Source organism: Zingiber officinale, chromosome 2B, assembly GCF_018446385.1.
Source record: "Zingiber officinale cultivar Zhangliang chromosome 2B, Zo_v1.1, whole genome shotgun sequence".
Lineage (NCBI taxonomy): Eukaryota > Viridiplantae > Streptophyta > Magnoliopsida > Zingiberales > Zingiberaceae > Zingiber > Zingiber officinale.
The window spans coordinates 134,077,245-134,088,284 of NC_055989.1; the positions used below are offsets into that span (position 1 = coordinate 134,077,245).

The following is an 11,040-nucleotide window of genomic DNA, read 5'->3' on the forward strand; positions in this document are numbered from 1 at the left end:
TGACCACCGGTGCTTCCCGCCGCTGCCACCGACGCCTACAGCAGGTGTCGGCTCCAGCGATAGTCGCTGCCACCTCTAGCGGTCGTCGTTACCCTCCGGGCAGCTGTCATTTGAGTGCTTAGGTTCGTATACTCCGACCTTTGAGTCGAGATGACCTTCGGCCTGTGAGCCGATGTGGTGCCGGCCATCGAGCCGACGTGTTTCGCTATCTGCACCGCTATTATGTCTATGTGTTATTGGTATTATCCGGCCTGTGTGTCGTGTTCCAGCCCGCGCGTCGTTGTTATATTCCGGCCTGCGTGCCGATGTCACATGTCGGCCGTGTCGCCGTTGTACTCCGATTGTATCACCTTTCAGATCCATGTCGTATTCGGCTCCGTGCCGTCACCTCCGGATCCAGCTCCTCTTCGATCGGCTCAGATGCATCCATTCTTCTGGGTCAGACGACTCGATTAGCAGCGCGACCGACTCACCGATCCATCGGAGGGCGCCCCCCGGGGCTAGGGTATGTCGCTGTACTCATTTCACACTTATTTTATTGTCCTGTTATTATGTGGATGCTTATATGTTCGCGGGACCCACCTCGAGCATCGGGGTACCAGGTATCGGGGTAACCCGGTCGCTGGCTGCAGGGATTGTTGACCAGAGGACTTCCGGACGACTTGGTCAACACAGGAGATAGCTCATCAGCAGGGTCATGGGGATGCGGTCAACCTTCCAGACACGTCATTCCGGTAGGTTCGTCTTCTCAGCTTCCCGACAGGATCAAATTGGCGTCGTCTGTGGGAACACACCTGGTCTGGAACGTGAAGATGGATGACGCCAGAACTTTCTGTCATCCTCATTACCGCGGTAAATTCTGAAGAATATATCATATTCTCCTCACTCCACGGGTATTCGGGAGTTGAGGAATTGAGTCAGATTCTCAGCTGGTCGGTAGGTCAGTTTTTTCAGTTATACTCTTTCTTTTAGTTATTTAATCTGTCAAAGTTCCTCGATGTCGAAGACCCCGTACCGATCGGCCGGGCGTATATTATACGAGCCACGGGCTCGATGTCGAAGACCTCGTGCTGATCGACCAGGCGTATATTAGCTGAGCCCCGAGCTCGATATCGAAGACCCCGTGCCGATCGGCCGGGCGTATATTATCCGAGCCACGGGCTCGATGTCGAAGACCCCGTACCGATCGGCCGGGCGTATATTATCCGAGCAACGGACTCGATGTCGAAGACCTGGTGCCAATCGACCGGGCGTATATTATCCGAGTCACGGGCTCGATGTCGAAGACCCCGTGCCGATCGGCCGGGCGCATATTATCCGAGCAACGGGCTCGATGTCGAAGACCCCGTGCCGATCGGCCGGGCGTATATTATCCAAGCCCCGAGCTCGATGACGAAGACCCCGCGCCGATCGGCTGGGCGTATATTATCCGAGCCACGGACTCGATGTCGAAGACCCCGTGTCGATCGGCCGGGCGTATATTATCCGAGCCCCGAGCTCGATGACGAAGACCCCGCGCCGATCGGCCGGGTTTGAGTTATATTTGAAGACCGTCGAGCGGCGACGTTAAACCCTCGTGTCATCAGCTGTCGAGCGGCGACCTTAAACCCTCGCGTCATCGGCGGTCGACCGACGACCATAAACCCTCGCGTCATCGGCGGTCGAGCGGTGACCTTAAACCCTCGCGTCATCGGCGGTCGAGCGGCGATCTTAAACCCTCGCGTCATCGGCGGTCGAGCGGCGACCTTAAACTCTTGCGTCATCGGCGGTCGAGCGGCGACCTTAAATCCTCACGTCATCAGCGGTCGAGCGGCGACCTTAAACCCGCGTCTTCACCGACCGGCTTATCAGAGCATCGGATATTCTACCTCCCCCATTCAGGGTCGAGCAGTCTTCATGAGCATCTACCTCCCCCAGCCGGAGTCGAGCAATCCTCACGAGCATCTACCTCCCCCATCAGGGGTCGAACGAGCATCTACCTTCCCCATCAGGGGTCGAGCAGTCTTCACAAGCATCTACCTCCCCCATCAGGGGTCGAGCAGTCTTTACGAGCATCTACCTCCCCCATCAAAGGTCGAGCAATCTTCACGAGCATCTATCACCCCTGTTCTGGGTCGAGCAGTCATATCGGATCTTATATCCTTCCTGTTCGAGTTTGAGCGATCTTTACTAGTCACGGACGTAGCGGAACACTTTATCTGCCCCATTCGGGGTCGAGTCATCGTCGGCAGTCACGAACAAGAGTATCTCCACCGATTTTGAATCAGGATATCTCATAGGCCTTGCTCTCGTTCGACTCTTGACTTCCGTTTCGGTTTCGCGTGCGATGCACCAGCGCGGCTCACGACTTTCACTTCCACGCGCCCTTGACTCACGGCTTACACCTCAGTTCAGTTCATGTGCGATGCGCCCGTTCGGCTCGCAACTTTCATCTTCGTTCGCACTCGATTTCACGGGCTATGCTCCCGATTCAGTTTTCAGGCTCTACGCTCGCCCGGTGTTGCTTTGCCTCTCGATCAGTCTCCTGATCACATTTTATGGCCCTCCGACCAGTATTTTTTTGTCGCCCTGTTGGCGCTTGCCACTCATCCGTCATTTTGCCTGGCACTCATCGTTCGCAGCTCGCTTACTCGTCGCTCTGCCTCGCACTCATCATTAGTGTTTTACTCTATGTTGTTGCTCGGTCGACACTCATCCCACCCATCGCGTTGATTGGCACTCGCATCTTACTCGTTGCTCGACTCAAAGGCTCTGCTCCTGTTCACCTTCGATTCTCACAAACTCCACGCCCACTCCGTCTACAGGACTCGCTTGATGTTCTGCCGATCGCTTGGCATTGTGTTCTGTTGCCCTCTCGGCATCGTGCCGGCTTCTAACTTGACATCATTTCTCGTGGTTCGCTCGGCGTGGCTACCATCCCCCGCACGACGCGCTCTCGAATTACTCAGTTCTTATTTTTTCAGTTACCTGATCGACACCTTCTTGATCGCTCACTCAACTCAATCTCCCGCCTTTCTACCCCATCAACACTATCTCCGTTGCCAGACCGCACTATTTCTCGCCGCTTGCTCACTACTACTTGAGTCATTTTGCCTGGCATCACCACAGTTGCTCGGTCGACGTGATAAGATGAGCACAGTGATCTGATTTCGCGTTCGGCAGTGATTCTGTTTTGGGATTTGGTCCAGTCAGTCGGACTTGTGCCTCCTTCGACTAGACTTGAAGGGGAGACTTGTGATCCGGATGCAGGTTAGGATATATGAGGGAGGGGGCATTTGGGTCATTTCACGCATTAGGGTTTTAGTGCTTTTAAAGAAGCACTGTTCACAGGGAAAAGGGGGGGGATTCGTGCTTGGGAGCCGCCAGGAGCTGTATCTTCTTCCTCCCTCTCGGGCTTCTCGCCGGCGCTGGCGCCGACTGCCGGCCTCCGCCTCCTCTCCTCCCCCTCCGGCCGCAAGCACCTCCTCTTCTCCCTGCTTACGTGCGCTGCCGCGAACTCTCTCGCCTTCGCCACTTTGCTCTTCGCTGGCCCTCGCCGCGGCTCCTCTTCTCCTCCTCGTGAGGCCGCCACCGGATGGGCGCGACGTCGCCTCCCGCGGCCGGCGCAGCCTCCTGCGGCCAACGCCGCTGCCTCCTGCGGTCGCTGCCTCCTCCTTTCCCGGCCACTGCCACCTTCTCCCGCAGTCGCTGCCGTTGCCGCTGCCTCCGGCGGGCGCTACTGCCTCCAGCAGCCGCCGCTGCCTCCTCTCATGGTCGTCGTCCCCGCCTCTAGCAGTTGCCGCCGCGTCCAGCAGCTGCCGCCGAGTCCAGCGGCCGCCGCCGGGCATCGACACTTCTTTCAACGACCACCGGTGCTTCCCGCCGCTGTCACTGACGCCTACAGCAGGTGTCAGCTCCAGCGATAGTCGCTGCCACCTCTAGCAGTCGCCATTACCCTCCGGGCAGCTGTCATTTGAGTGCCTAGGTTCGTATACTCCGACCTTTGAGTCAAGATGACCTTCGGCCTGTGAGCCGATGTGGTGCCGGCCATCGAGCTAACGTGTTTCGCTATCTGCACCGCTATTATGTCTATGTGTTATTGGTATTATCCGGTCTGTGTGTCGTGTTCCGGCCCGCGCGTCGTTCTTATATTTCGACCTGTGTGCCGATGTCACATGTCGGTCGTGTCGCCGTTGTACTCCGATTGTATCACCTTTCAAATCCATGCCGTATTCGGCTCCGTGCTGTCACCTCCGGATCCAGCTCCTCTTCGATCGGCTCAGATGCATCCATTCTTCTGGGTCATGACGACTCGATTAGCAGCGTGACAGACTCACCGATCCATCCGATGACGCCCCCCGGGGCCAGGGTACGTCGCTGTACTCATTTCGCACTTATTTTATTGTCCTGTTATTATGTGGATTCTTATATGTTCGCGGGACTCACCTTGAGCATCGGGGTACCAGGGATCGGGGCAACCCGGTCGCTGGCTGCAGGGATTATTGACCAGAGGACTTCCGGACGACTTGGTCAACACAGGAGACAGCTCATCAGCAGGGTCATGGGGATGCAGTCAACCTTCCAGACACGTCATTCCGGGAGGTTCGTCTTCTCAGCTTCCCGACAGGATCACTCATTATGGTGGCAAAAGGTGATTTACTTACCCCGACACCTCCGTCAGCTCATCCCCAAACCAACACAAAAGAGGTAAATCATGGATGACTACTAACTTTGTATTGTTGAATAGCGCATGAGGGAGGGCAGACACACGACTACTAGCCAAGATTTGACGCCCAGACTTCATGGTAGAAACACCATCATGCGCTAGCTAATTGTCTATCCCGGGACAAAAGATATTTATGGAAATGTCTAAGATGATCAAATATTTTAAAACAAATTAGTTCTTTTGCTATTATGTTTTTTTAATAATCTTCAATATTCTTATCATGTGTCTCAATGTGATATCCATTTCAGTGAATATCTTTAAAACTTTATAAATTTCTTTAGGACTTAGGAGAGAACAATACATTATCAATAAAACTTTTTTTCTTCCAAATAATAATATATTAGCTCTTTCAAAACCTATAATAATATTTGTACTTCCAGATATTGTATTAACATTACTTTCACTAATTTCTAAATAAGAAAAATATTTTTCCTTTCTGAATATAGAATGTGGCGTTGCACTATCAACAAGGTACAAATCTCCATTATTGAACCCAAAAGCTATGGTATTCTTCATTAAAACAAAAGAAATACATAATGAGAAACAACTAAATGATTACTAAAGAAACATAATAACAAACAAACTAATTTAATTTAAAATATTTGATCATCTTAGACATTTCCATACATATCTTTATTTCCAATCAAATTGTTTATTCCTCCATCATCTGTAAAGAAATCAGAAATATCAAAATGTGTTATCATAGAAGGACAAAAAATTATGTTATTGTATTGAAAGACAACATTTGTCTCTATATCTTTTAATTTGCCCTTTAAATAGACTTGGTAGAGATTAGCAAGGTACTTTGGCGTATGACAAGTACGTGACCAATATCTTTTCATGCCACATCTATAACATGAATTTTCTACTTTCTTTTCATCATTATCTTATCCACTTTGAACCCTTTTACCATTTTCATTTGTCAACTTCTAGTAAGTTGTTGTGTTTCTTTTATTATAACCACCATAATTTGTTTGAAATCGATCATTTTCGTGTCTATGACCATAACCATGACCATGACAAAGATGGAATTTTTGTCTATGTTGTCATTTATCATTTTTACAAGTTATCTCATTCATTTTAGGGAATGGTCTAGCACCAATTGAGCAAGTTTCATGATTTTTCATCAAAAGTCCATTGTTTTGCTCAACTACAAGAAGACATGTAATCAACTCAGAATATTTTTTGAAACATTTCTCTCTATATTGTTGCTACAGGAGCATGTTAGATACATGAAAGGTAGAATAATTTTTTTCCCAACATATCTTTATCAATATTTTTTTCACCACATAATTTTAATTTTGAACTTATTCTAAACATTCTTATATATTTAAAATCTTGTAAACGTAAATGGATTAATTTTGAGCTGATTCTAAACATTCTTACATATTTAAAATCTTGTAAACGTAAATGAATCCATTCATAATGAGCATTTGAAAGAATCATGATTTTATAGTAGTCATACCTTTCCTTCAAATTATTCCATAACTCAAGTGAATGATGATCAAATATTCAATTTTCAAGTATTCATGAAGATGGTGATGAATGAATATCATTGCTTTTGCACGATTTTGTAAAGAATCATTATTTCTATCTTTTATGGTGTCTCCAAAACCCATAGCATCTAAATGAATCTCTGCATCCAAAATCCACAATAGATAATTTTTTCCTTGAAATGTCAAGAGCTACAAACTTTAACTTTGAAAGATTAGACATAGTGAAAATCTAATAGAAAGAAAACTAAATCATTAATAATAATTATCATGCATCATATATATTTATTAATAAATGATAAAATATGATATAATCAAAAGATGATTTTGTAACACATTACTGTAAAGTATTTTTGAAACATTGGAAGTTATATAAATAAGTAACTAACTAATAGTTAATCAGACAATAGTTAACATAGCATGAAAAAACTATGAATTTTACTTCTTGCCATGTGAATAATTTTGATGGAGAAAAAAATATAAACATATCTATAGATTTTTTGATATTATCTGTAGCTAAATTTAAAACAAGTAGAACTCTCTTGTTGTGTTATGAAATTATATATGCAATTGCATACGAAAATGAAATATTATTGACCTTTTTTTCTCATCTTTGAAAAGAATATATTCATGGTACTTATAGGTACATAACCATCTTGAAATTCTCATGATCATGCATTGACATAAATTATGAGGTTATGAAAGATGATAAGTTATGAAGCAATGAGGGAGTTTATGGGCATCCACATGCATATGTTACTATATATATATATATATATATATATATATATATATATATATATGATTTACTTGAAGAAGATGTATCACACTCGAGCTGAGCTCCTACGAAGGCAAGGACAAAAATAAATTAACAAGACTGAGCTGGCATCGGTCCCTCACCATCCTCATGCATACAACCTCTCTCCTCAATCAATGTCATCAACTGGCGAGAAAAGGATACAGAAAGCATGGCATTCACTTACGGGCCGGGGTGAGCGTGATCTATGCTATACGGGGTGAGCGCCAAAGTTTGGTTCATTTTGTCCCCCTAAAAACCTACTCCACATGCCCCTTCTTCTTCTTCCTCATGTCCTTGCTGCTGTCCCCATTCACTACTATAATGCGCGCCTTCATCATGCAATGAAATGAATTAAATGGACCAAATTAAAGTCGTCCATTGGCCGCGCGCGTCAATATTCTTTCTATTGGCAGGAACGGGCGATAGATCAGTTATTCCTCCTCTTAATGCCTGCCTTTCGTCCCTTCTGGCATCTACGCGCGCGCCCCTGAGCGCGTGAGGGGGTACTGTCGGAGCATGCAGCGCGTAAATGAATAATGTCCTTTCCGCTCATGCACATCTCCTCGCTCGGCTCGCGACTCGCACGAGGCATTTGGCGGAGCCATGCACGCAAACAAAGAAGCGCGCGGACATATCGTCACTAGCCAGCTTCAAACTGCATGCATGGGTCACATCCAATGCATCCCCGTCCGGTGGGAGCCACCGCTGCCGCAGCATGCATGCATGCAGCGTGCCCAGGGACGAGACGTGAGCAGCGGTGAATCGCATTAAAGAATTCATAAAGCCATCATTGCTCCTCCACCTCACTGCATTGTCATCCATCTACCTCCTCTGCCTGCCTACCTCTTCTTAACCCTTTCTCTCTCTTGCTGCACGATCATTAATTTATTAGGTTGCAGGGAGGCCTTGCTTCTTTCTCTTTGCTCAGGTTCTCGCCTAATTAATCTCCAAAAAAACGCTAGTCGAAGAAAAAGCCAAGGCTCCAATCTTACGTCGTAAATTAATAATGGCCTTGTCTAGGTAAGTGTTGGGCTAAGTGCTTCTTATTTGACCTTCTCGGGATTCCAATAACAATGTTGCAGATACCCAAGACAATGAAATGACTACCAAATGGAAAAGCTATACCATAATCTTATCTTCATGGGGATTGAGTCCTGTGTATAATGTAATCCTTTTTGTTCCCCTTGTATCAACTTGTACTGTTTTTGAATCCCAAGAACTGAAAAGATAGCATTTTTTACTTTCTTATTTGCTTCGAGTCAAAGCGAAGAAAATAAAAGGAAAGGAAATGCAAGATAATAACTGGACTGAAAATCAATTGAAGGACAAGAATTGTCGCTTAATTAGTATATAAGAACAAGGAATACGTGCAAATTATATTGTTCGCTTGGGATACAGAAGAGACCAGTAATGGACCAAGATATTATTAAATCAAGTGGTAGATGTATATAATGAAAGACAATTGCGTTCTTTGTAGTTTGACTAGCTAAAGGTGAAATGCCAGGATCGTCAATCGGGATTTATCTATCTCACTTTGATCTTCAGCAAGCCATATGTTCTACAAATGTTTAATCTGCAACGACGCAAACGAAATTACAGTAGAGCTATAGATAAAACAGAAAATGACTGATTATGTATAATATTTGTATTCTCTTAGCTGAGATTCACGAGCTAGTAATTAAAGAAAGCAAGTGAATTAAAGAACAAGGGACTGTTTAGCATAAAGTATTTGTGAATAATCTCGAAAAATAATTTTAAAAAAGTTTCAAAAATAGCATATATTTCTTTTCATCTTTTTTAGCTTCAAAAGAAAAAAAAAAAACTAAAGGCAATTGGAATCACTAAAACATCAAATTCTTTATTTTCGGCTAATGCACATATCATAATAAAACAGTTAATTGCAAATAGAGAATAAATCTTCATGAAAAGACAATGTATTCTCAAAATATCATATCTTTATAAACTAAGTAAATTACTTTCCAATATTTCTCAATTTTGATTGAGAAGACTCAGTTACATATGAAAATAATATAAGAAATAAGGGAAATGCTTGAGGTAATAATATTATAGAGGGATCGTTGTCCCTTTTCAGAATTACTTCACGCATAAAGATGTCAAATTCCTGCATCTAATTTCACTTGCTTAAATTTACATACCCTGGATATTTATCTTCCTCTGAATCGATTGAAAAAGACAAAAGCATAAAACCGATCCACAATGCTACTTGTTCAATAAAATTAAAAACACCCAAAACTTTTGCTGTAGTGACTATTTACTTTCAATATTCTTATTAATGTGCCAAACCAGCAAAATTTCTACGCTACTTAACAATACAAGAAAAAAGCATTTCTTCATGTTCATGCAGGTATAAGATTTACTTGAATTATATTAAAGCATTTAGCATGTATCATTGCTGTTCTTTGTTCGTCACGATCGAGTCCAAGATTTGTTTTTTCTTCAAAGAAAAAACAAGAGAAAGAGTTCCTCAAATTTTTTTCAAAAACCTAGGTTTAATTTGGAGCTAATATATTTCTGCTTGGAACCCTAGCCTAGATATATGTGCCAAAGGGGGAAACCAGATCCATAAAATACTAAAGCCTATTAAGTAAAGAGTACCTGGTAACATGGATCTGTAGATGGGACCAACGCCGGAGCGCTCGTGGCCGCCTGCGGCGCTGTGCTTAGAGTACTGCGTGCCGAAGAGGCCGATGGTGGCCGCAGTGGTGGCGTTCATCGCCGCCGCCAGTCCTGCGTCCCTGGCCGTCAGATCTGAGTCGCCGTTTGGAGTTCTCAGCGTCCATTGGTGTTGGCTAACGCAATGGCGAACATCCCTGGCCAGCGGATCCTGCCAGAACCCGAAGCCCGTGACGTGGTTGTGATGGTTGAGGAAAGCAGCGGAGGGCAAGGTGGGAGGTTGCGCTAGAGCGGCGGCGGACTGGTACTTGGAGAGCTCGAACTTGGCGCAGGAGAGATCGATCTGCAGCTGGCGGAGCTGGTGCTGGAGCGTGGTGATGACCTTGACGCAGCCGTAGACGGGGTCGCGGAGGCGCATGTCGGCCTCGTAGGCGAGGGAGTTGACGGCGTCCTCCCGCTGGTACGGGTGCAGCTCGTTCAGCAACTTGGTCACGTTGCTGGCGCCGAACACCCGGTGCACGTGCACGAACTTCTGCGGCTGATCCGGCGGAAAGTACGGCGCGAACACGCACTCCGGCTGACACTTGCGCCGCAGGAACTTGCACGCCGCGCACGGCGATGAAACCGAGGCCGTCGACACCGACGACGACAACGCCACCTGAGCCGGCGACGACGACGAAGAAGCCATGATCGATCTCGACAGGGAAAGCGAGAAGCCAGGAAAAGGACAGCTACGAAGAATATACTGGCACGCTTAAATACCGTCCGTCAGTTTGAATTAATTAATTAATTTAATGTGTTATTTATGCTCTCATGATTTACCTATAAATTCTATTTTAATCCTTATTTTATCCATCCGATCCGTACAAAAGTAGAAACTGATTGATTTCTTTAATTTTGATTCGCATAGATTTCATTTATTTCCTTGTTAGCATCTAATACCATACAATTGACTTAAAATCTTTCCTTATTTAATTAGTAGGGTAATTATAATGTGGCTAAACAAAAACAAGTAAAATGCAGATCCAAGGCTATTTAGATGCCACGTATTTTTAACGAAGATTGCGTATATCATACCCCTTTTAAAAAAATATAGATGTAACAGCCCCTAGTACCGGCTCACGGATACGTAGAAAGATACATGTAAATATATAGACGTCAGACGCATGGTGAATGATACGATATGTGATCGTGGGGTCGGAGAGATGACGTGGTTGGAAGTCGAGATCACGGTATGGTCAGAAGTTAAGCTTACGTGGCGGTCAGGAGTAGGGGTGTTCATTCGGGTCGGTTCGAGTTATTTGGTTTATTTGGTTCGGGTTATTCGGTTTATTGTAAATTTTTAAATTCAACCAAGAACCAAACCGAATAAATTGTCAACCAAACCGAACCATCCAAAATTAATTCGG

General features: G+C 45.3%; 1 protein-coding gene across 1 annotated transcript; it reads right to left on the reverse strand.

Moving 5' to 3' along the window:
• Positions 1 to 8,502: 8,502 nt before the first annotated feature.
• On the reverse strand, positions 8,503 to 10,354 carry LOC122049571 (protein ASYMMETRIC LEAVES 2-like). The gene is made up of 2 exons (XM_042610945.1): positions 9,614 to 10,354; positions 8,503 to 8,570 (listed from the first exon to the last, which is right to left on the reverse strand). The coding sequence occupies exons 1-2, from the start codon at positions 10,317 to 10,319 to the stop codon at positions 8,566 to 8,568; spliced, it is 711 nt and encodes a 236-aa protein (XP_042466879.1). The 5' UTR covers positions 10,320 to 10,354; the 3' UTR covers positions 8,503 to 8,565.
• Positions 10,355 to 11,040: the final 686 nt, after the last annotated feature.

Excerpts from the sequence above, each read along its gene's own strand:
- LOC122049571 (XM_042610945.1), bottom strand. The coding sequence starts at position 10,319 with ATGGCTTCTTCGTCGTCGTCGCCGGCTCAGGTGGCGTTGTCGTCGTCG.